This window comes from Ursus maritimus, unplaced genomic scaffold (genome assembly GCF_017311325.1).
Source record: "Ursus maritimus isolate PB19 unplaced genomic scaffold, ASM1731132v1 scaffold_27, whole genome shotgun sequence".
In the NCBI taxonomy this organism is placed as follows: domain Eukaryota; kingdom Metazoa; phylum Chordata; class Mammalia; order Carnivora; family Ursidae; genus Ursus; species Ursus maritimus.
This window is the reverse complement of record NW_024425230.1, coordinates 14,149,532-14,175,893: the sequence shown is the minus strand read 5'-3', so window position 1 is coordinate 14,175,893 and position 26,362 is coordinate 14,149,532. Positions and strand designations below refer to the sequence as shown.

At 40.4% G+C, this 26,362-nt stretch overlaps 1 protein-coding gene across 5 annotated transcripts in view; it reads left to right on the top strand.

Moving 5' to 3' along the window:
• MCTP2 (multiple C2 and transmembrane domain containing 2) overlaps positions 1–26,362 on the top strand; it is a 237,448-nt gene that overhangs the window by 93,495 nt on the left and 117,591 nt on the right. For 4 of the 5 annotated variants that reach the window (XR_005838055.1, XR_005838054.1, XM_040642742.1 and 1 more), the window contains 4 exons: positions 1,131–1,166; positions 11,323–11,487; positions 13,723–13,853; positions 24,494–24,680. Coding sequence is in view for 3 of the 5 variants with exons in the window: in XM_040642742.1 (XP_040498676.1) it covers positions 1,131–1,166; positions 11,323–11,487; positions 13,723–13,853; positions 24,494–24,680 (519 nt within the window). In the remaining 2 variants the exon portion in view is untranslated. Of the gene's footprint in view, positions 1–1,130; positions 1,167–11,322; positions 11,488–13,722; positions 13,854–24,493; positions 24,681–26,362 lie in introns of those variants that run through there. The other variant, XM_008687622.2, reaches the window with a different exon arrangement.

The window sequence follows — 26,362 nt, the reverse complement described above, 5'->3', positions numbered from 1 at the left end:
TCAGTATGATATAGAGAAAATAGAAAAAAAACTGATTTTAATACCCAGATTGTAGCATCTGTAACTGCATCCCATGCTAAATGTTGGAACTCATAGTTTCACCAGGGGGGAGTGTTTTTAATAAAGAGTATGTTCAAGTCATTTCTGTACCAGTGTTTCTAGTTGCTGGTCGCTGAAATGTAAGTAGATTTCCCCCAAAGACTGTTTATTTTCTGGTTTCTAATTGATTGGGAGGATGTATTGGCAAAGTGGATACGTCATTTGCCTAAAGGTATTTTTTCCTTAAGCATAATAGTAAATGTGGTCTGCTGGATTAGGTTCATAATTGCGCTGTAATCTCCCAAATTTATCCAAGTTTTAACATCCAGTTAGCTGGTTAACCAGCCAGAGTAGAGCTTCGCAGTCCTGGACGGTGACAGGGGTAATGAGAGGATTTTGCTAGGAAAGAATTTTAATTGTAGACGAAATTCAGTAGCCTTAGCATGACAAATGAGAGATCAAAAGAGAACAGTGGTGAAGTTACTTGCTGTTCAGAAAATTTGTTCTTCTCTCCCTTGGTGCTGTATTAGCCTATTTTTCTTAATTGTGCAGGAACAGCTCGGATTTTTTTTTCCCTATTATTTTGAATATTGAGATTTGATCATTGGGGGTAAATGGAATGATTTTTTTTTTAGTATCTAAAAGTATGGAAGCTTAAACATGCACTGACATTGTCCATGAACTTCCTCAATATTTTTACGATATTATCTGAATATTTCAAGTAGGAAAAATCTGCCTTCGCAATTTGCTTTTAGACAGAAATTATAGAGCTTTAAGGCAATTAAAAGCATTTTAAAGATCGAGAGCCTTCTCATACTAAGAACTGGTACTTCTAAAGATTGAGCAGTATTCATATGTCCTGTCTTATTGAATACTAAGAGAAAATGATGTCACTCGACCACAGAAATGTGATTTTTCTGTTTTTATTTTCTTGCTCAAACGTGTGTTCTCTGTAACCTCCGAACTCAGGTGTTAGTTGTTTGAATAGAGTATGCATCATCTAACTAATAATAACGGAGTTATGTTACTAATGAATCTATTTCTCTCTTTCCTTTTGCCATTTTTCACCATTCAATGGACTCAATCCTTAGCGTTGGTCAAATCGGAAGCGGTTGAGTACCAGCAAGGTAAATATCCTTGTTTTTCTCATTACATCATCTGGGGGAAAGTTCATCTTTGTTGCAGACACAGATGTACACAGGACTGGTATTATCCAACCTTTATACGTGGTGACAGCGTTCTGTTCTTCTCACTGTTGCTACGAATAAGGAAACAACCTCCCTGTTAGATTTCATTTCATAAGGGCGTAGCCAGATGTGTGAACTTATACATGTTTTCGTGGTGAGATTTTACATGTACCAGCCATGGTAGAATGTTACACTTCATTAAGCCCGGATTATTTGGTGTATTGTGCTGTTAAAATTAGTCCTTTAGGAAGTTATATACCACTAGATGGAAACTAGCTTTGGTGTCGGTAGGGGCAATGAAAAGATTAACGAAGAGAACAATGTGGTATATTTTACAAATCTGTCTTATATTAGTCTTATTTTACCATTTATTACCTTTGTTGCCGCGAGTTTCTTGGAAGATTTCTTCATGAAGTACTGGTGTATTTTTCTTTTTTTTTTTTTTTTTTACATTGCTAGTATCCTTTTAAGCAATTATAAACTGTTGTCCAATTTGTAAAAGCTCTCCGTGTACAAGGTAAGAAAGCATTGTTAATTTATCCGGTGATTAAATTAGTATGTCGTGAGTGACTACATGTCAAAATTGGTGTGAACATAAACAAAACCAGGAAAGTATAACTTAATTTCGCTGCTCTGCTACTTTTTAAAGAGAAAGAACCAACATGGAGGTGGCGGTGATGTGTGTGGCTATTTTGCAGAAACACGGGCAATTTCTGTATATACATTGTGTATACATTGACACACACACGTACCTGCACAAAGGCCTGTCTGCTCTCATTTCTAACCTCATGCTACTTCAGTTGTTTACTTCTCTGTAAAATAAGGCGATTGAAACAGAGGCTTTGTGAGTTTGTAAAAGTGTGTGTGTGTGAAAGAGAGAGAGACAGAATTGTCACCTGACCAGCGCTAGTCATTTGGGAAGAAAGGCACACTTTCCAAACCTTGCTTTTTAAAATCCAAAGGAATCGAAGCCCACCTCTTAGGAAAATGTATACACTTGGCATGTCGAACATCCTAAAAATGACCACAATAAGTTGTTTTGTTAACCAGTTCACTTGGTTTACAAGACTCTAGTTTTTTTTGTGTTTTTTTGGTTATGTTTTGTTTTAGAAATAAAATGAAGAGACAATAAATAATAATGTGAAGCTGTCTCAGAAATTCCTCCAACTTTTGTCTTATTCCTTTGTAGTCACTAGAGGGTAGAAGAACATCATTTCTTGCCACAGAAGGGAGCCCAGCTCTTGCTCTCCCATATTAAGAGCTTCTGTAACCATCCGAAGCAGTAAAGTTTCCCGGCATGCTTTGGAGAAGCCTGACAAAGCAGTATTTTCTCGTTTATTGATTCTTCTGCTGCACTAAAACACTGGTATTGTACATCAATAACCATCTTTAGTTAGGGAGCTCCGGCCTGTGGAAGAGCTCTGGCAGTTTGTGGGAGAACATAAAGGCTAGAAAGAAAAATTGTGAGCTTGGGGAATATTGGAGTCGAGGGAGGACAGGAGAGGTTATGGGAGAATGACCAAAGGAATGAGGAGGGAGAGAAGAAATGTTGACGGCCTGGATAAAGATATCACAAATACGAAAGGCACAGAGGATCCTGGAGAGCAGTATTTATATCTGTACTGCAGACTTGTGTCTTACCACTGAGCTGCTGTGTTCTTTTTTCCCCTTCTGTGATCGTTTCTAGAATTTTGACTTCAGTGTGCTGGGCTCAGAGACTTAAATGCCCAGACCTGGGGCCTGTGTTTAATAAAACCTTCGATGAGTAGAGCTCATCGAATGCTGCTCACGATCTTACGTGAGAGATGCGGTTTATGTGTCGGTGAAGAATTTCAGTTGTTAGGTTGACTTTTTGCTACTTAGAGTTTGAAGTTTTTGCAGAGGAAGAGAGGGAACTTCTAATTGGACTTATGAAAATGAGTCCCGTGGAAAATCTGTAGGCACGATGATTAACCCTCTGTCAAAGTAGTTAAAATACCCTGATCAACCTATCTTGGTATTTTTAAAACTGTAAGCTGCTTCTTCATTTTTTTTTTTTTTTAGGATTTCAATATTATATTTTAAAATGAAGGAACAGAAGTTTGACATGGAGAAGATTACTATACCATGAGTATCTAAAATTTTTGCTAGTCCTCAGTAATATATTCTCTATAAAATGTCATTGACTTTTTCACCTCAATCTTATTCTTTTAATGGCTTGACTTTATTTAGGTAATTGCCTCTTAAACCCCATAAGTTTATAATTTTGCACCATCCAAAGGGGCCCAGAATGGCAGACTGTCTTCTAAACTGTTTTCTTACTCTATTGACCTTGACTGTAATGTAGTAAATACATAGAGATTGCCTTTAAAAGTAGGTTTTGGTTTCACCTAGAGCCTCTGTTTACCTTCTGATGAGCATTTTAACATGAGAATTGAGAATTTGATTTAACAGGGCCTGAATCAGATAACTAGCTCTTTTTAGATATTTATTATACATAATCTTTTCTGTGAATAGATTTGTTTCCAAATCTTACTAATGTATGTAACACTTAGAGAGAAAATTAACGGCAGTGACTTCTCTAATCAGATAGTTTAATGGGGGAAAAAAACTCACAATGATAAAAGATGGACTTGAAAAGTCACTGATTGTATTCAGAAATCTCTGCACACGCACCCACACCCACACCCTTCTCCTGTGCTTTCTTTGGGTCTTTGCAGGTCATCTGGCTGACCATGGTTACCCTTTCCTAGCATTTCCTTTACTGTACATTCATTTGCCCTGTGATAAATACCAATTTTTTACATAGCCCTTCTTTTGACCACTGGTTTATACCGGGTATACCAGTAATCCGAAGTAAGAGATCTGAACTATACCACTGTGACTTTTTTTATGTATGAGATTAGTTGACTAGTGGTGACAATCTTTGGGCTGTTCAGCTTCATATTCTTATATCTTTGTTCCTCTCTGTTATTACAGAGGCTGATACCACAGGATACGTCTTCTAGGTTTCCCTGTCAGGTAGCCTCCAGTTGGCTTTATACCATGAGAGATAGGGGTAGGATACTACCGGGTAGGAGAATTTCCAGGGTATGTCTTCCTTTTCCCTCTGTTTCACGTGGTATCTGGACATGGACTGTATTTTGCATTTTCCCTTAGACCTCTCATGGTTTCAGCTTTTACCGGGTGAGCCTGACCCTAGTATTTACTCTTTTTGTCTCACTATCCAGGGCTTGCAAATCCTCAGCCCGAGGGCACAAATCCAGCTCTATGTCTGTGTTTGCAAGCAATGTTGTAACACAGCCGTACCCATCTGTGTAAGCATCGTCTCTACCTGGCAGCGGCAGAATATTGTAGTTGGGGCAGAGACCTAACAGCCTGAAACCTGAATACTTGCTCTCTGGACCTTGGCAGGGAAAGTTTATCTTCTCCCGTACCACTCCTGAGAGCGTTGGGGAGAGCTTCCTTCCGTTGCCGACCTTAGATTTTCTTAGCCCTGTCTATGTGGTCTCTCAGCCATCCTATACCTGTGAGACCAGTTCTTTGCACTATATCCCTTCTATTTTCAGTACCTGTTGTGGTTCTCTTTTCCTGTTGGATTCTGATGCAACCTATAGGGGCTAAGCCTTTGCTGTTGGCTTTTTTGAATACTTTTACAATTGTCATTACGTTGTAAGAATCATGAATCACAGGATAAGGGTTCCGCATGAATTTAGGTTATACCCTCTCTGTTTTCCTTCCCTTTTATTCCTTTTGCTCGGTCTGTCCCTGTGTTTCTGTCTGACATCTAGGACTTATGGAAGGCAGTCTATAAATCTATAAAACTATCTCTATCTCTATCTATCTATCTATCTATATATCTAATCTCATCTGCCTAATTTATTTGTCTATATATCTGTCTGTATCTCTTTAACCTAATTTATTTGTCTGTCTATCTATCATCTATCTTGAAGTTACACTGCATTTGCCCAATGCCCTGGGCAGAAGGACCTCTAGGGGCTTTCCTTATTTCTGGGGACCTCAGGTAGGGCCATGAATCTGTTGGCACTCTCTAGTCTCATGTGTGCTCTGGACCAGAAAAGCAGAGCCACTGCCTCCCTAAACTTTTCATTAAATGTCTCCTTTCTATGACATAAGAGTCCACTTTGGCCCAAACCCTGTCACTATGTGCATACTAGGTTGGCCGAATACTGTCCTGAAGATTCAAGGATGAAACTGACTTGGCCATTGTAATTGCCGAGTCAGCGGGAGACAAGGGAGTAGGGAGGTAAGGGTATTCAGAGGGCGTGGTTAGACCCTATGCTAGCCTTGCAGGTGGGCTGAATACTGGGGACAGATAAAGACTGCAGCGAACCTTCCCAAATGAGAGGGAAGAAGAAGTGAATTGAGATATGACCATATAAAATAATGTGGTCCATGGCAAGTACTCCAAAGGATTTAGTATCAGGCTTCGGCCAATTAGCTTTCCAAAGTAGAGCCCCTGAGACCAGCAGCATCAGCATCACCTGGAAATTGTTAGAAATGTGAATTCATGACCCACCCCCGCCCCCAAACATTTTGGACCTCTTGAATCAGAAACTCTGTGGATGGAGCCCAGCAATCTTTTAGCATGCCTCCCAGGTGATTCTGAAGCATGTTCAAGTTTGAGAACCACTGGTGTGAACTTGGGTCTGACGTGGGGTGTTGGGAAGCTAGAAGCTCGAAGGCAAAGCTGCTAAGTCTTAAGTAGAGCTGGGACTAGGATGAAGTAAGTCCAGTGCCCAGAGCACAAAACATCCGAAGGTACTCAGGGGCCAGCCCTGCCCGTTGCAGAAGACTGAGAGTGAGTGCCTTGCCTGCCTCACGGTATAGGGAGGTATGGCAGGTTCTGGAAAGGGATGCCCTTGAAGTATTGTACCTGAAGGAAAGACATAGAAATGTGCAACACAGAAGGGAATCCAGAAATACTGCATACGGTGTTACTACATACGAACACAACATTTAACTTTGAACTCTCCTAGGGTTAGGGAGAAAAAGAAAATCTTGTTGAATCATGTGAGCTTCATTTTTTTTTTTTTTCCACTTTAGCTTTTAAGGATAGGAAATGCGTTAGAAGCATTTTCCTGGTCCTAATCCCTGAGAAGTGGGTATTTATAGACTTTATCAATTTTTTCAAAGTCTTCGTCTTTAATTTTGGAGTGCGGAAACTGAGCAATGGCATTTTTTTTCACAAGGAAAAAATGTTAAATTTCGTATAAAACTTTTCTAGCTAATGTGTCTGTCCGACCTGCAGGTTATTCATTATCCTTGGGACTATAATCTAGTTCTCGCGTACGAATATAAATCTCATGGTCCATGTCCATGTCCTTGTGGGAAATTTAAAAGGCTTTCTTTACATCCTTACGCAAAGATTTTTTGTGTGGTTCTCAGAGAATTTATGCCGGCAGGATCCTCTTTGGATGATATAAGAAGCTGCCAAGAGGAGCTTCTCTGGAAGCTTGTTCCATGAACGTATGGATCTTCTCATGTCATTCTATAAAAGCTGTTGACAATGAACAGTTGTTTTACATGTGAAAAAAAAAAAAAAAGCTTGGAAGGAATATTTCAGGGAAACCTTTTATAGACTGAATGTTCTCCCTTAGCTTTTCTAAGCAATGCCAGCAGAGTTGAATCTTGTTTTATTGTTCATTTAGCTTACAAACTTAGTCAGTTTTTTCCCCATGCATTTGTTTCCCCTGACACCTCCTTTCTCACGATGACTTAGGAAAACTGCTGAGAGTCAAAATAGGCATTGGTGGCATTAGAACACTTATTTTTATATTCCCGTAACTGAGCTCATAGAAAAAGTACCCACACAGTATTAGGCACATGATAGGTATGCCTTCCTAGAAAAATCTAGAAAAAATATTTTCCCGCTACCCCTCTTTTTCATTTCTATCTTTGAAAATCAGGTTGGTGTTTTATCCCACCCAAGGGAGTGCTTTGGATGATTGTTCCGTGGTATTGGTCAGCATGGTCTGTTCTGGAGTGTGGCATAGACAGCTGTCATGTTGCTTTTGATGACTACAGGCTGTGGCCCCGGCTCCTGGACTGCATGCTTCTCCTTTTAAGATCTTTCTTTATTCCTAACCTCTCTGCCATTCCTCCTGGCCCACGACAGAGTGGAGGCACCTTGCTGACATGCCTGTCATTTCTGGGTTTTCTTTTGCAATCATGCCAAAAGACTGGAGTCCATATCACTGTCTCCCCAGCATGCCACTTGGCCAAAATCCTCCAATAATGCATGTGGTCAAGCTGTAATCCATTTTCTAAGTCCCAGGAATGGCAGTCATTCACTGTTTGGAGAGTCTATGCCCAGATCACAAATTTGTGAAGATTCTCCACCTGTTGGGAGTGGAAGTTTACAACCCTTACCTTTAGCTTTGCTCCCTTTTTACCCTTCTGTCCTTGTCCCTGGGATTGTCATGACCCAGAAGTAAATTGTTCCTGAAGCTTTCCATTTTTCTGAAAGTCAGTATTTTTTTTCCTTTTTCCTTTTTTTCTTTTTTAAGATTTATTTATTTTAGAGAGAAAAAGAGAGAGTGAGTGCGTGAGGAGGGGGGAGGGACGGAGGGAGAGGGAGAGAGAGAATCTCAAGCAGACAGATGACTCCCTGCTGAGTGTGGAGCCTGATGTGGGACTAGATCCCAAAACCCTGAGACTAGACCGTGACCTGAGCCAAGAGGCGGACTCTTAACCAACTGAGCCACCCAGGTCCCCATGAAAGTCAGTACGTTTCTAAGTTAAATATCACACCTCATAGTCACTGATAATAACTAATGCGTGTGCTTCAGATGGAAGTCACGATTTCTGTTCAGGGGAAGGGCGTGGATTTGGTAGAGGGTGGGGGCTGAGGAAGAGAGAGAGCCTATGAATGAAACAACACAGAAATGGTGAAAGGTTCTGATCCTTTGGGAGGAAAGAGAAAAATAACAAAACCCTGATGTACTCTATTTTATCCTTTATGTCGGCTGAGAAATTAGGGTCGGGACCCAGAAACTTTGCTCTAACTCCTGGTGTTTGTTTCAACTCAGGTGGGGTGGGCTTCTCCCTTGATGGGTCATTTCCTTCTCTCCTTTCACATTCCAAGCTGCATTACGATGACAAATTTCATTTATAGGCTCAGGCACAGACATGAAAACCTGAGCTATGAAGTTAGCTGAGTGAGTGCAGAGGAGTGGATTTATTATGGGGAGAAAGGGATTGTTCGAAGAACACAAAAGATTTGGGGAGCCCAGCTCTGCATCAGAGCACACCCAGGATGGCCCCTATAGTACCTGCCCCTCCCCCACGGACTCCGCTCTTAAGCCTCATTACTTGTCTCAAGGCTAAAGACAAATAAATGTTAAAGTAATTAAGACACTTCTTTCAAGCAAACACAGACACCCAGAATATGTTGCTGTCAGATGAAACTTTTTTGGACATAAACTTGTAGTGGGTTTTGCAGAAAGATTGAGGGGAAAATAAGGAGAATAAAGGCCCTGTGTTCCTTTCTATCTGTGAACTCTGCAATAAATAGTTCACTTTTCCTACGCTGCCTTTAGTAAGGGGGAAAAAAATCTTGGCCGGCAAAGACCAAGTCCGTCACATCAAACATGACTGCGTTAAATACTAAAATGTTCAAAGTCCGACGGAGATAGATAAAGGCTTTGATGGAAAGTGGATGTTTCCCAGGGACATTACAAGCAATAATCCAGATGTTATGGTGTAATGCAACGAGTGTCCGTGGATAGATCAGGAGCTCCAGCCAAGCCGCGCCTGATGTAGGCCTTAGCCTTGCCCTCCCATGCTGTTCCGCCATATGGAACCTATCTCTCGGCCCCCTTAATAACCAGCTTTGGATTCCATTTTCACAGAGCTCATAGAGCTAAGTGGGGCTGTTTTATGGACAAGTTAGATAGAAGCCTTTCCAAGATAAACATCCAATTTGAAATTAGGACATACCAAGCCACAAAATTATTTTAGGGCATATTTCATGGAAGCACTACCATTTTTCTTAGGCAATTGCCAGACTGTAGGATGCCCTTTGATCCCTTGTGGACATTACTCCCTTCTTTATAAAAAGGATTTTGAAATAGTTGCAGTGTTTAGGGAGGAATATATCTGTCGGAGCTTTGAAGCATGGCCATGGGACAGGTCATGCTTTAGCTCGTTGGTTGGCAAGTCAAACTGTAAGAAGAAAAAAATTTTAAGAAAAGGGAATTGTAGCAGGATATATGAATCAAAATCTCATTTTCCTTTTAAAGATAGACGTTTTCAGCCCGTGCACTTAATAAGCTATAAAATGTATTCAGTCTGTCCAGAGCTATACGCTCACATATAGATTTATAAACACATACGCATATCTGTTTATATGTGTGTCTATTTATAGGCTGTGTTTTTAATAAACATGAAATTGCCTAACTTTAATTATTTCATCAAGTTTCATTATCGAATATATTCTATCCACAACTGAACTGGAAGCAGAAGTTAAGCAAGAACTGCCCATGTTCTCCAGAGGAAAAGGATTTTTCTTTTTCTTTCTAAAATCTCACGCGCCCTCCCCGCGCGGTCTCAGCCCCTCCAAAACGCGCGTGTGTCTGTGTGTGTGTGCGTGCCTGCGTGTGTGTGCATTTTAAGAGAAAAGCAACGCAGATGTGAAATTTGAGAGTGTGGATTTCCCTAAGTGTGTTTTGTTTAAGGTAGTCACAAAATGACCAACCAAATGCATGGTGTGGCTCTGCTGTGCCATTTTTAAAAGTGGTGGAGTGACGTTGGATGAGGTAAGCTGGTGTGTAATTAATATGATACTGACATACCATTTGTTGTGATAAATCGTGACTAACTGGTGTCCGAGCAAATTGGTGTCTGAATGATCTCGGAGATATACCGAGTAGATGACAGGAATGATATATAGTGTGAGAAATTCATTGCTTTACTGTGGTACTTGATGCCATTTACATTCTTCAGTCCATTTATTTCTCCTTCAAAGAAAGCAGTCTATGCTTGTACCACGTCACGTATGGAGCGGCGAACGTAAATGAACTCCGCCAACTAAATTCAGACAAACTAGCCATAAAAAAGACATGGTTGAGACCTTCAGGGAAATGTGAATACATGCTGGGTATTTAACGATATGAAGGGAATTATGGTTACTTTTGTGGAGTGTGATCATGGCATGGTGCTTAGGGAAAAACAAATAGGGACTTTTGCTTTCAAATATTTCAGCCAGAGAAAAAGAGGGAAGGGATACATGAAATCAGATTGGCAAAATGTTGAATCAGAGGAATAAGTACGTGGAGATTTCTATACCAGTCTCTCTGCCTTTGTGTATGTTTGAAAATTTACATAATGGAAATTAAAAATAAATAAAGGGTGCTTGTCCTCTTTATAATTTAATAATAGGGGATGTTTGCTTTTTTCTATATTCTGTTTAAGGTGTGTGTGAGTGTGCATGAGTAATACAATTTATAAAAGGAAAAAAAAAATAAGTTAACAGTTACCGAGTCTCTCCTGGATCCCAGGCACCATGCTAAGTGCTTTCTACATCCTTCCCCTCCCTGCAGGTCTGCAAAGCTCATTTGGCTGGCCAGCAGATTGTAGGCTGTATCTGGAGTTGTGAATCTCACAGTGGTTTTGGGCTTTTTAGTAGTAGCCCAAGGAATACAGGGAAGTGTGGACAGATTCAAGTGTGAAGGATAAATTCAAAACCATTATTTCTAAATACCCAGAGGAATTTTGTTTCCCTGCAAAGCAGTGCCTTGCTCTTCTCTCTCTGTTGCCCAGAATGCCTTTCTTCCCTTCCTACTATTAAAATAGCTGAAGGCCTCGATGAAGAATTCCTACCAAGGAGCACATCTGGGTGGGAGTATAGGCCAGTGCCAAATTCAAGTGTTGCTCCCAGTCATCCTTCACTGTATTGTTACAAGTCCAGTGCTCGAGAGGGAAATCACATAACTGTGCTTGCAGGTTTGCAAAATCAATGAAGACTAATAACACTTTCACCAGTCAGGGAGTGCCATTCATAATCCCATATTGAAAGCTGGAATTCCTGTGATCACCAAAGTCACACTCAAGAATTATCAGCAAGTTTATATGTCATCTTCATTCTTTGCTTTAGTCCTCTTTGATACGTAACCTGCGGCTCTCAGAGTCTTTGAAAAAGAACCAACTCTGGAACGGGATTATAAGTATAACGTTGTTGGAAGGGAAGAATGTCTCAGGAGGAAGCATGACAGAGATGTTTGTCCAGTTAAAACTGGGAGATCAGAGGTATAAAAGTAAGGTAAGTTCTGTCAATTCCTTAAGAAGAACAAGATCGTTCATAATAAAGGAGCTGAAAAAAATGTTTTCCACTCTGAATTTCACAAGAAGAGGAGAAATTTATTTTTAGCCCTCGTAACTTTATTAGGAGCTTTCCAGACAACAAAATAATTGTATAGCTGTGGTCAATTAATATACCTATTGGGTTGCTTAGCATAATTTATTTTAATATAGTAACTGGAGCTAGAGAAAGCTTATTAAATAACGGATTTGGATGTATGATTTATTTTCATTTTGAAAATAAGCAAACATTGTTTCAAAGATTGCAGGAAGAGGATAACTAAATATTTTCAAAATCCTACAAAAACAAAGTCATGTAATATATTGTATTTGGGTGAAAATATTCAAGATAATGAAAAATATTTTCAAAATCATATACTCTTTGCTTTCTCTTACTTGTTAGTATTAACACCAAAAACAGACATTTGATGCTGGTGGTGATTGTATTTTTTTTTTAACTGAAATATTAGTGATTTGTTTTGAACAAAAGTAATGGCATTTTTAACTGCCTTTAAAACTCAATCATCTTATTCTCCTGAAACAAATTCCACTTAATTTTTAATCTTAGTAATTTGGTGTGGTTTTTATTTCAAAAACCGTAGTCTCCAAACCATGGTAATGAATTCGTTTTGCATAACTGTCAGACAGGAATATTTCCTAGGTTTTATGGATTGAGGTAACTAGGATATTTGGAAGTGAAGTCACTTGCCAAAAGCCACATTAAAAAAAAAAAAAACAACAACAAAAACCAAAACCAACAACAACATTGGTGGAAGATTTCGAAAATAGACCTGAGGATATTTGCAATTTGGGCTTTCCAGTATAGAGGACATAACGAGGACATAACGCATGCAGACAGATGCAGTTGGGAAATGATTTAGAGAGCAAGAGGTTGTCTCTGCTGCACGCTCTTCAGTGGAAAATCAAACATTAAACATCACTTACTCCACCACAAGGAGTAAAGAATTGAAGTTCACACTGGAGAACCATTTTCGAGAAATGTAAAAAATTCTGGGCGAGTTACAGGAGAATTAGGCAGATGACTATTTTAATCAGGTAGTTTCAGGCTGTACCTGACAGCGAATGTATCCAGAGTGAACACATTTCTCCACTAAGATTCCTTAGGCAGCCAGGGTCAGGCTAAGGACTTACAGAAAAATTATTCATCGCTAAGTACCCTTAGCCCTTTGGACTAAGGTGAAGTGCAGAATTAGTCCGGTTTTTGCTACAGTCCCCCTTGGGGAATATCACATTTAATTTGTGGTCGAATATTTTTTTCCCCGTGGTGTCTAAATTCTGTGATCTGATATATTAAGCTCAATATGAGAAAGAGCTTAAATGATATTACACGATGTTGGCTACAGCCGGCATCTGGGTTGTCCCCATTTTCCCTGCAGGAATAGTTCGGTGCTTGGATTTAACAGTTGACATAGTGCTTTTTAGAACCTGATCGCCCGTGCCCAGTGTTCTTGCTCTGTTTTATTCACAAATTCAGTCTCTGGGTCAATGAAACAAAAGCGAAAAATGCTGCTAATGGATCAAACACATAAGCAGTTTGCAGTCACTGGGAGAACACAGAAACACTTGGGGAGTTCTCAAACCAGGCTGTTTACTTTTTCGGTGGGGCTATAGGGGGTCTTCTTCGTCTTTGTCTCGCTCAAGTGACTGGATTCAGTAAACTCAGATTTAAAAACAGGCAGCAATGTCCCCGTGACGGGTGTCTCATGCAATGCAGGGGACAGACCTGAATGAACACCTCAGCGTGCTAATTTATATACTTCTTAAGCCGGCACTGAATGAGTGCTAATAAAACCGTTACTTACTTGCATTCAATTAACCAGTGAGAGGAGTATCTTTTGTAAGAGAGAGCAACCGTAACTGTCTATGGAGATATGTTTTATATGTCTACAATATATATATAATTGATGGTTCCTCGTGGGGTAATTCTGGTGGGGTCACTCTTGCTAACTGGCTGGATAAATTCTTGAATCTGCGGGTGAGCTAAACGGGTAGCGATGCTTTGCCAATTCCCGAAAGCTCCAAGTCCCTTTCATTCCAAAACGGAAAGGTTAGCTTTCTAAGGGAGAGGCACATCGTCATGATCTCCTGCCGTGTAGAAATGAAATGAATGTATATAGCTGCTGTAGCGATGAATGGTATTTTAAGAAAATAAATATTATAACTGCATGTTTTCTAGACACTGTGTAAGAGTGCAAATCCGCAGTGGCGGGAACAGTTTGACTTTCACTACTTCTCTGACAGGATGGGCATTTTGGACATTGAAGTATGGGGAAAGGACAGCAGAAAGCACGAGGAGCGTCTGGGCACGTGAGTCTGCTCGCTTTCTAACTCGTGGGAGACGTGTGTGGAGCTGGTTTCTGCGTGAGGCTGGTCAGAGAGAATGTCATGATCTGTTTGGGCTTAGAATAAAACCTCACATCCCCACCCAGCCGCCATAAGTAAGCTGGAGCCTAACCTGGGGAAAAATCTTTATTTTATTTTAACTGGTAAATGTCATTTCATATTGATTAAAACAGAGGAAAATAGTGTGTGTCGGAAATTCTCTAAAAAAAAAAGTTATTGTGCCATCTCATGCTGTGTGAGAAATGTTTATGCACGGCTCGGTCCCCTTATACGCGATTTTTTTCCTAATAAATACGGTACAGTACTGTAAATGTATTTTCTCTTCCTCATGATTTTTTTAAAAGTAATGTTTTCTTTTCCCTCGCTAACTTTGTTGTGAGAATACAGATAACCTACAAAATATGTGTTAACTGTTGATATTATCGGTAAGGCTTCTGGTCAACAGGGGGCTATTATATAATAGTTGAGTTTTGGGGGGAGTGAAAAGTTACGTGCAGGTTTTGGACTGTGCACATCTGACCCCTGCATTGTTCAATAATCAAGTGTGTAGATTTCCAATGTACCCTATAATTTTGGTTTGCCACTTAGTAAAATACCATATAATTTAGTAAGAAGATGAAGCTAGGTGTCTCAAAATGATGGGAAAATTTTCAATGTCCTTGATGAGCTTCATGGCAAACCGTAATGAAATCTATTGAGGCAAGATCTGTTTTCTTTCATTTCTTTACTCTGCACCCTCCCAGCTTAATTGAGGGGCTCACCCATATGTAACTGCAATACCATGAATATTATGGCTTCCTTGTTGTAGCAATACCGTTAAATGAGATTGTGTCTGTACCACGGCTGGCCCTTGAGAAGTACCATGGAAATGGTGGTGGAAAGATCATCTCTGATCTTTCAAATAGGCCTGCAAGTTAGCAACATTATTCCTGTTCTGTGGAGGAAGGAATAGAGTATAAGAGGCTTACAAATGACTTGGCCGTGGACTTCAGAGCAGCGAGTGCCAGGGCTAGGATTTTGTGTTTTCCAAGACCGATTTATTTCCATCAAATCATTGCCTTTTGTTCAACCCATATACATACAATTTGTACCCAAAACTTATATCTAGGATACAAGCCTTCAAAGGGCTCTCAACAGCTGTTTGTCATCTTCTCCAAACCAAGGTCTCTGGAACCCTGGGTTCAGAGAGATAGATGCCTGCGGCTCACCCCTTGGAGAAAGGGGGGGGGGGGCGTCTCCTAAAACCTCTATCCTGAAGCCAGAGCACCTCAACTTTTACCCCTCTTCTGTATTGGGGTTCTAATTGAGGGAAAGTCTTATTGCTGAAAGCTAAAAATTGAAAATGACTCATCTAGTATAACCCCTTTGATTCACTGATGAGGGAATGCAGAGGCCCAGAGCAGTGAATGTTTTTCCATCAGCAGGGAACTTAGAAGCAGAAATGGGGTGAGACCCAGCTAACCCAATACCTTGTGCACTGCTTTTTCAGTAAAATACTGAGCACAGCATCTGGCATACAGACTGTTAGCTCTTCTTGCCTTCATCACCCCATCCATCGCCAGCAGGTCTCCTGAGATAGATGGGTGCGGAGTTTGGTACCCACAGAACACTCCTGTCGTGTTTCTCAGCGGAGGCACCATGTTCCGTGGGACTGTCTGGCATGTTGCAGGATGTTTAGTCAATCTGGCTCTCACCCACCTGATACCTGTTGCATTCCTCAGTTAGTGTGCGGAAAATATACACACAACACATCCGCATTCCATCACGCATATCCAGACACCCCCTAGGGGAACAGCATGCTACCAGTTGAGTCCTCAGCTCTTCAGCCTCCATGTGCCATAGCTGTGATTACATGGCTTTGTGCAGGCCTCATCGCCAACACTGCTTATCCCACAGGGGGCGGTCATAGCTTCATGGACAACCCCATGGGCCATGTTGGTGCTTTGGGATAGCAAACGAGGCCATGTCACACCCTCCAGTTCCTGCAGGAGGTTGTCCCCTGGTCATTTTGCAGATACTGCCTCTCCGAAGACTTTAGCCTGGTCTCGTCTCTCCCTCCTGTGCCTATACAGGGTAACTGAGACACTTCAGACATTTCCCGGGACCTCTGACACTTGTCACCGCTGTGACATACCAGTGTCCTGGCGACACCCATGGCAGGAGGATCAGAAACTTTGTGCTAGCCCACGGAGCCAAGGATGAGTTGCGTAAATGCACAAATGCAGAGAACTCCGTGTCCCAAAGCGTTATCTGAGTGGTGGGGATTTGGGCTTCCAGTGATGAATGGCCAATGTGTTATTTTAGGAGGTGCAAAGAATAATGCCCTTCTCATTTCACACATCACTGTGCCGTCCTGTTTCCTTCACATAATAGGAAATGTTTTTCCAGATGAGTGTTAAGTTTCTTCACAGCCACAAAAAATAATTTAAGATGTCCCTTTTCTTCTATGTGTTGTCACTGGACTCTTCCTTTATTTTAGCTATTTCCTGTTTGTAACTTAGACATGTACCTGTCCTAGGGATCATGATGTCCTTCCTCTTCACGGATTTTAAAGGATCTTTTTGGTATCCTTTTCCTATTTCCTCTCCTGAGGTACAAAAGATAACAAAAGCATCTCTCGGGAGCTGGCTACACAGCATTACCCTGCAGTGGGGTGAAACCTACCCTAAAAATACATACTGCTTCTCAGAGTTAAAGACGAGGTGGTATCCGCATGTGCTGAACAGCACAGACCTGTTACATACTGTTCCTTCTCACTTTCAAGTTCTCACTTATTTTCTTCTCTTTTCATTTTCTTTGTTGTTGTAATTTTAAGGCTCAGTTATTTTATCTCCCCGTGGTTGGGAAATACCCTTTTTTGCATGAGGAAACACTTTGACAGTGTGAATGAGTCATAACTGTCTCTTAAGACCTGTTTCATATTTTGTTTTCGGAGAGCACCTTGATGCTAGTAATTTAAAGCCCTACCCGGCCTCTCTGAGGAAATTCTCATCAGTGAAGCTTCCCTTTGCAGGCAGTTTGACATGAGGAAAGGAGAACTAGCTTTGAGTTGCACAGTCAGGCCTTGCTGAACTACAGAGTTTCCTAGCTATGTGACCTTGGGCAATGAATTTGCTTGTGAAATCGGGCTTTCTTTCCATGCAGTGGGGTCCGGTCAGCAACAGTGTCTATGGGATACCTAGGTCTTTTTTCAGCACTTAAATGCTAGATATTATTATTATGATTAATTTTGAGATGTTTCTGTATGACAGCTGTGGATCCCCACAACATTTGCAACTACAATTATGTGATTTAAGAAAAGGAAATTTGGCGAGTAAAATTCAGTGTGTATATATATATATTTTTTTGTATATATATTGTATATATATATTTTTTTCAACACAATATAGACATTTTTTTGAAAGTTTTTGCGGAAGTTCTCAGTGAGTATCTTCCAGGGCATGGTGCAAAGGACATTTGTGGACTGAAGGATTGAGCAACGGCATTGGCATTGGTGGGGTGCTAGCTTAGTGATGGTTCAGACGTGGGCCTGCCTAATGGCCAGCCTTCTCCAGGCTCTCCTGGGTCACGTGGAGCTTTCTGAAATCCCCTTGTGTCATTGTTCCCCTGCAGTCTAACACTGAGCCACAAGTTATTCCTGAGGGGGTCAAGGCTGATCCCCAGATCCAGCGTCCTCTGGATCATAGTGCCTACGAACTCTAGTGTTTATTCATGACCAAAACCAAATCAAAACAAAACAGAAAAATTACTAAAAAAACCCAAAAAACAAAAACAAAAACAAAACCTCCAAAATACCCAACAACAACAAAAAAACCCAAACCAGTCTCTAATTTTAAAGTCCATCAACGGGCCAGAGACAGTGAATTCTTCAGCCAAGTAAGAAATAAAGCTAAGTTGAATCTGCTTCAACTTTTAAACAAGAGGGCAAGAGTATAAATAGAGATTATCCCATTGTAAACTCGGGCCATTTCAAAACAATTGTATTGTTTTCTTAAAGCCTGTTTTACTTTTCAAGGTGATTTTAGAGATTCACTGGTTATAGAATATTCTAGGCTTTAGTTTCAAAAAGTGACGAATGAGAATGTTCCAGTGCATTTTAACTGGGCTCCCTCAGAATCAACCCTCAGTCCCACATGGTGCCCTGGAAAGTGACTCTGACGTGCTCCCAGTTTATTAGTGACTCTGTTGTAGTGGAGAAGTGGGGCTGGGAAATTTCTCTGGACAAATTGCACCGCATGTCGTTGATCTGCTTTTACAACCAGGCTTGACACATTCACCGTTTTCTTGGTGTTCACCCCCTTCCTTTGCCTCTGAGATTTACAGCTTTTAAAACTCCAGCGCTCTTTTCTGCCCCTTGCATTTAAGTTAAAAGCTGGCCAGTCTGTAATATAAAACAGGGAATTATGGTAATGAATGAAGAGGTTAAAAGCTATCATGGCAAGTGAAACTTGAGCAGGTTTGGGTGACTGATACGGCAAAATTATGTGTTGAATTAAAACATTAAAATGCGGCGGGATTAATGGAGAAAGACAAGAACAGCAGGTCAGAAACAATGCTAAGTCAGCACATACGCTGTCTGTAGGCTAGAGGGGAGAGCTTTACTATATGCCTGTTGCAGAGACAAAAAGAAATAGTCATTAAGTCCTTGTCTTCTTCAGGTGAAGAGAACTGTGGACTCTTCAGTCTGGGAGGCACCTAGTAAATATATTTATTTCCATTCCTTTCTTAGGTAAGGGAGGATTAAGAGAGTGCACAGTATTTAGTTGGTTAACAAAAAAACACATGCCTCTGTCATTTGGAGTTTTTGACTTTGAACTTCATTATGTCACTGGCCTCCATTTTTTGTTCATTCTATTCAAGAAATACAGAGCACATCATTAGCAGATAGTCTCCCAAGATAGCTGGGGATTCAGCAGAAAATGACAGTGATGGACGCTGTCCTCAGACACTAAAAAGTTTGGGACTGCTATAAGTAGGCGGGCAGCAGCTTGGGGCAGGGGAGGGGCGGGCAGGGAGCATCTTCCTGGAAAAACAGAGGTCTGAGCTGGAGCCCGTAGAGATGGGGAGGTCAGCCTGACGAGGAGACTGGAGGAAAAACTTTCAGGAAGACAGAACAACGTGGGCAAAGGTCGAGACAGGAGAAAGAAGGCATTCTGAGAGGCTTCAAGAGATGAGAAGTGTAAGCGGTGTTGTGAGATGAGACCCGAGAGCAGAGCAGGGGTGAGGTCACAAAGCCATCGGATTCCATCTCCTGCAAAGAACAATGGTGGCTCCTCTCTAGACACAAATGCATGGGGGGCCCTGCTGTTTTGTTTCCATAATATAAAGGTTGTTAGTGTAGTGGGGCTCTTACTATTTTCAGATCAGATTTTGGAGTGAGAATTTCCTGGTGATCTAAGTGCCAGCATGCACCACCTTTGAAACGACTGTCCAAACACGGTCTCTTCTCTTGTGTGTGAAGTCACACATGAAACCACAGGAACAGACCTAATTAGAGAAGGCTCACTAATCACATAGATGCTCTGAGTGTGTGTTTTCCACATTGTTCCAACAGAAAGAAGAGCAGTTTTGTAAGTTTTATTGCTTTATCGGTTTTTATTCAGGGCATCATTGGATATTGGCCAGAGTTTCTTGGGCTATGGTGAGTTAACAGTAATACGTTAGGGGCACCGGGCTGTCTCTATCAGAAGAGCATGTGACTCTTGATCTTGGGGTCATGAGTTCAAGTCCCATGTGCGGTGTAGGGATTTCTTAAATAAAAAAGAATTAAAAAGTTATGCTTTCAAAATTATTTTTAGGTCATTTTCCCTGATGCCTCGTCACTGTGTTTGTATTATCAGCAACCAACCTTATAAATTTTTAAGATGCTAACATTGATGTAATTCGCCACAAATTACTAATATGTCTCCAGATCAGGGGTCAGCGAACTAGGGCCCATGGGCCAAATCCAGATGGCTGCCTGTTTTTGAATAAAGTTTTATTGAATAACAGCCTCATTCATTTGTTTACATTATCTATTATTGCTTTCATGCTACAAGGGGACTTGAGTAGTTTCAACAGAGACCACATGGCCCATCAACTGTAAATATTTGCTTTATGGCCCTTCATAGAAAAAAATAGTTTAAGTGCCTATCTATTGATTTGTTTATTTATCAATGTGATAATTGAAAAATTAATTATGAGAGCCATTTAGACCATATACCTGAAAACTGAGCTTATTTTACAATGAAAATTTATATATATGCTAGTAAGCTCAGCTTTCATAAATGCTTCTAGAAGGTTGCCATTTGTGTAGAGTTTGGGAAGAAATTTAGAGGATGCAAAATGGAAGAGAAACAGATCCATGACACCACTTGTAAAATTCTGGAATTAGTGAATTTGCAGTATTTACTGGAATGAGAAACAAGGGAGGCATAGATGGTGTGTTAATTTGCCCTTGAACCTGGGCTGAGTCTGTTCTCCTAGCATTCTCAGAGGCTTATTCTGCACTCCACCCATAACAGGTAACTAAACAGATAAAGCCTTGGGAAAGAACAATGGATTCTGTTGTGATTCAGTAGTACCGAGAGAATTAAGAGACCCACTAAATCATTTAGTATTTTCTCAGGGCGGAATCCGATACCCTTGAGAAAATGGAAGGCACAACCTAAATTCTCCTTTCCAAATGTTTGTATTAAAAATGTCTTCCATGAATGTATTTCAGATTATCTATTATATCTTAAAGATTTTAGACTTTGGAGTACTTATCTTTACTTGAACCTCAAAAAAACAAAAACAAAAACAAGACGTTTTGTTCACACAATACTTACCTTTCTTCAGGAGGTTCAGTGAATATTATGGTGATAACGTCAGAAATTCTGAAAGACAAAGCTTTTGTATTTTTTATTTATTTTTATTTTTTTATGTTTTTATTTTAATTCCAGTGAGTTGACATACAGTGTTATAGTCATGTCAGGTGTACAATATAGTGATTCAACACTTCCACACATCACCCTGCGCTCATCATGGCAAGTGCCCTCCTTCATCCCCATCCCCTATTTCCCCCATTCCCCCCATCCCCCTCCCCTCTAGTCACCATCAGTGTGTTCTCTACAGTTAAGAGTCTGTTTCTCGGTTTGTTTCTCTCTCTTTCTCTTTTTTCCTTTGGTTGGTTGTTTTGTTTCCTAAATTCCACATATGAGTGAAATCATATGGTACTTGTCTTTCTCTGATGACTTTCACTGGGCGTTATACTGTGTATCTCCATTCATGTCATTTGCAAGTATCAAGATGTCATTCTTTATGGCTGAGTAATATTCCACTGTATATATATATACCCCGTCATCTTTTTCCATTCCTCGATCAAGGGACACTTGGACTGCTTCCATACCTTGGCTATTGCAAATAATGCTGCTATAAACACAAGGGTGCGTGTATCCCTTTGAATTAGTGTTCTTGTATTCTTTGGGTAAATAGTAGTGCAATTGCTGAATCATAAGGTAGTTCTATTTTTAACTTCTTGAGAAGCCTCCACACTGTTTTCCGCAGTGGCTGCACCAGTTTGCATGAGACAAATCCTCTTAAATTTTTTTTTTTCTTCTGCTTTTGCTGATAATGCAGTACCTCTCCCTAGCTTGGAGTTAAGATAAATAATTCTTCCAGCCTCTGGCTAACCTCCAGAGCTTCTGGTTTTCCTTCAGACGTGAGGATGAGCTAGAACAATGTGGACTGAGATTGAAATAGGGTAAAATGGGAGGTCTGGAGGAGCGGTTCTTATATGGAATTCATTTCTTACTTCCAGCTTTCCTCCTTTCTTCCAGAATGGGGAAGTAAATGTGAAAGCCAAGTGGGTAGAAGAGAGGCAGAGGGTAATTCAGTTGTAGAAAATTTATAGAAAGTCACCCTTAGAGGAGGTCCCTGGCTGGCTTAGTCAGTGGAGCATGTGACCATTGGTCTCAGGGTTGTAAGTTCAAGCCCCACTTTCTGTGTGGATCCTACAAAAAAACAAAACAAAAAACAAAACCAAAAAGAAAGCCGTTTTTAGAGGGGAGCTAGTTGTTCACACTAGGGAGAGGGTAGCTTTAAATTAATCGTTGATTCTTAAGATATCAATTTGCGTAATGGGGCAGGTACCCTAGGAGGCTGGGTCATAACCCACGTGCAAAAGGATCACTGTTTCATTATGATTGACACGATGGCGATATATCAATTTGTTCTTTCAAGTCACTGAGAAAGTAAAAGTATTTGGCTGAATCCACTCGTTAGTTAACTGAGTAGGTAGAATCCATGAAGTTTGTGCAGAAATCCCCAATCTGCTGTTTGCGGGGATTGTTTTATCTAGAACAGGCAGGGCTGTTTTCATGCTGGTGCTCTTTCTGTACCATCCAAATAGTCCTTGGAAATGGGATAGGTGCAAACGTTTCACAGGGGAGAGACATAACGAAAAAGTTTGTGGAAATGTGTAATTGCTAAGACGAAACCCAGTGTTGACTTCGCATTTTGTCTGGTACATGATTTAGCTTTTGTTAAAAACAATAAACTGCCCTATTCTGATGAGTTGTGCCTTGAAACAGGCACTGGGCGAGTGTGCACAGTTACTGTAAAAAATGCTAATATTGCTCAGTCTTTTTAGATGACTTCTTAGAATGAACGTAAGGCTCATTTTGTGAATTATCCAAGAAAAACTTACTGTGTGTATCATTTTTAACTCCCAAACATTTTTTGTCTCTTGTCTCCAACTAACTTCTTGTTGCTCAAAAAACAAGCAAAACCACCCCTACAACAGAAAGGTTGAACTCAAAGGATGAAAATAAATTGTCATTACTCATGATACGAAGGTGACTGTGCCATGCATAGGTCATTGCTCATTTGGAATAATGAAAGTGACCACCAGAAAAAAAATACTTACCGAGCTGGATCGTTTATCTTTCCGTACGAAAGAGCTTTGTTCAATGAAAGTGTATGTAACGAGTAAAATAAAGCTTAGCAAAGTGTTCTTGAGCAGATGTGCTATTGCTGTATTGGGTAAGAATTTGTGGGTATTTAGTTTTGTAGAAATGGCTTAAAGCACGTGACATTTCTTTCTTTCCAAGCAAAACTAATTCCTCACTTATATACATGCTGATGAAATAAAAATATTTAGCAACCCCTCTTTTCATGGTAGCAAACTTTAAAAGGTTCTGTATTGCTACACACACAAAAAAAATGTTTTGATTCAAAGCAGAGAGGATTATTTAAAAAGATATTTTGTGTGTCTGTGTGTGATGTGTCTAGTAGAAACGCTTGATGAATTTATTACATGCAGAAGTCCTAATTGCCACCTCTTCTCATAACTGGAATCACTTTTGGTAGTTAAGAAATAAATACCCGCACATATTTAATTTTATTGGTACATATTAGTATTAAAATATATATTTCTTATTCTGTAGTAAAAACTGGCATAGACTTTTAAACATTATGGTTATTTTTCTCTTTAATTGGGAAGGGACTGCAAGGTTTCTAAATTTATTAAACGAACTCATTAGATATCATGTGGCTCAAAATTGTCACTGTTTTATATGTTAGGCAAGATTACCTATTTTTAATTATCTGCAAACATACAAAGTCCATTGAAGATTTAGGGTAAGAATCCGTCCTTGTCCCACATTGTGAGAAGCAGTCCTCCCTTTATAAAGTCTCGAATATTCATCTCATTCAATACCTATGGAGGGAAAATGGGAATTACGCACACAGGCACACGCACACACGTATTACAGCTGGGAACCACCACTGCCTACCCCTCCCTCCCTTGCCTTGACCCTACCTTTTCCACCCACCTGTGCATAAACAAAGCAGGTGTGGTCCAGGCAAACCCAGAGTTCTCAGTGTTAAAGCAAATAAATGGCTTAGCACCTCAGCCCTCTTTTTTGGTGTTTGTTTCCGTACATAAATGTGTTTGAGGTTTTCAACATCGCCAGAACATTGGCTGTTAAGAGACGGAAAACATGCAATTTATAGCAGATGGGTGAAGCCTTTTCCTGGCAGTGTTGCTGAAATGGGATCAATCAACAGCACTTCATGCTCCATTTGTCCAAAAGCAATCCACCTGGGGAAACCCTGTGGAACTGTGCCTATTAGGAAAACACCTTAACACGTTGCTTTAAATAAAAACTCACCAGTTGGTATTAATCTGGAAGAAAATAGTTTCTCCAATGAACCCTTTGCCACTTGAATTTCTTTTGTCTTTTCTCCCCTTTTTGAACCGTGACCCTTTATTCTCTTTGCTGGTGAAAGACACAATACAGAGAGGCCATACCGATAGACCCCTCGTCCTTAATCCTTGAACTTGGAACTTTTTTCTATTTCTTGAGCGCACCTCCTTTCTGCAGACCTCATGGGGCAAAGATCCGACTCTTCTCTTTGCACTTACCATCCCCTCCGTGCCGCCTTCTGTTTGGTTTCTTTACCTCTTGGACTCAGGGCAGGGGAGCACCCACTACCTTCCCACTACCTTCAGCGTGTGAGAAACCCATGCTGAGACAGAGTGAGGTTTGGGGGATGAGGAGATACAAGTCAGGTACTCTGGAGGGTCAGAAGCAGCCCTGAGTTAATCCCTTTTCTTTCTTTGATTCTTCCAACTTTTCCAGATGCAAAGTGGATATCGCGGCCCTGCCGCTCAAGCAAGCCAACTGCTTGGAACTGCCGCTGGAGAGCTGCCTGGGGGCTCTCCTGATGTTGATCACACTCACTCCCTGTGCCGGAGTCTCGGTCTCAGATCTGTGCGTGTGCCCCTTGGCAGACCCCGGCGAAAGAAAGCAGATTGCCCAGCGATATGTGAGTGCTTGGCCTTGTTACGCTGCTCTCCGCCACCTCCGCTTTTGAGTTGAAACAAAGTCTGTGAATTAAAAAAAAAAAAAAAAAAAAAAAAAAAAAAAAAAAACTGCATGAAAAGAGATCCTTGTCCAAAGTTTCATGGCACGTCTCATAAAACAAGACATCAGATCCAGAGGTTAATGCATTAGCGAGAAGGTGAAAGTAGATTAGAGCTGGCGATTTTCAAAGCCCAAAATGGTATTTTGAATTTTGAGGTTTTAGAAACTCTTTGGAGAAAATGGAATTCCACAAGGAGGCAAACGTGTTTAGCATGTCTGCCTGTGTATATAGGAATTTTAATACAACGTCACAAAAGTTCTTTTTTTTTTTTTTAATTAGCCATAATATTTGCAATGTTAGAGCTACCTTTCCAGAACCTCTCAGGATCAAGTAATAATGTGCTTATGTCTTGTAAAGCAAAGCAAAGCCTGGACAGGCACGCAAAGCTGTTCTGTACTACTCTCGATAATAAAGGCAGTTCCTGATTTTTGCCTAAGTGTTTGCAAAGCGCTTAAAAGTCTACTCAGCATTTTTAAATCAAATGGCTTTATGCTCTTCATTTATTTATTTATTTTTTTGTAGTCTGGCTTTCTAGGTGCCTTTATTTGCGTTCTGTTTTTATCCCACCTTTTTTGTAAATCAATACGTTTATTTTATGGCTGCACACGAAAGGCATGTTTTAGAAAAGTGGCCCGAAAATGAAGCCAAGATGAATCCCTACTTAATGGAAATATTATTCTCAGCATAAACTTTAGTGCCTCCCAAATCCTTCACTGTGAGGTGTATTGATTAATTGAATAATTCTTTATCTGCGGGAGTACAAAAGCCTAGCCACACGTCTTATTGTCAGCATAGACTGCGTGCCCGGTTGGCGTGCTCTAAAGGACTTTCTACAAAATCCACGATTAACATTCTCTCTGATGACTGCAGTAAAGCAAATAAAAATTTGATGATAAACCTTAAAGTTTCTCCCCAAACTTTCCCATGGACAAGTTGCAAAATTTACCAAATTCATGAGGGGTGTCCTATATTTATAAGGTGATTTTAGATAAGATCATAATGACTGCTTTGAATCATGCCTCAGGATGTGAGGCGTACTCAGGGAAAACAGGTTTGAAGAGGCCAATCAAAATAGAACTATCAAGTGTTTTGTTTTGTTTTCTCAGCTAGAGAGCTGGCCAGCATGTTAGAGGGAAAGAATGCCCCGTCATAAAACACAAGTTTCAGACCTCTTGTTTTTTAGCTTGCAAGAGTAGACCATCTTGAAGGGATTTCCACATTTAAACTATACAAGTATTTTATTTCAGATGTTTTCAGATTAGCGTAAACTAGGGTTTTTGGGTTTTTTTTTATGTTTTCTTTTGCTTTGTTTGTTAGGTTGAAAATACACAGTAGAAACAACTTTGAAAGGTGCCTAGAAATGATGCAAATGAAGTTAGTAAAACCTGAACTATTATTAAGTTATTATTCTTCTATCCCGAAATGCCTAAAGAATAAGGATTTTACTGTCTTCTCACAAATCCCCAAGGCCCGCTTATCACAGGATTTGAGTTATCCAATGATAGCGGAAATACATTATCCAAAAGTTTGAAAACAGAATCTTTTCAGCAGATGTGTTCTGGGGGCACGCAGAAATAGCTTAT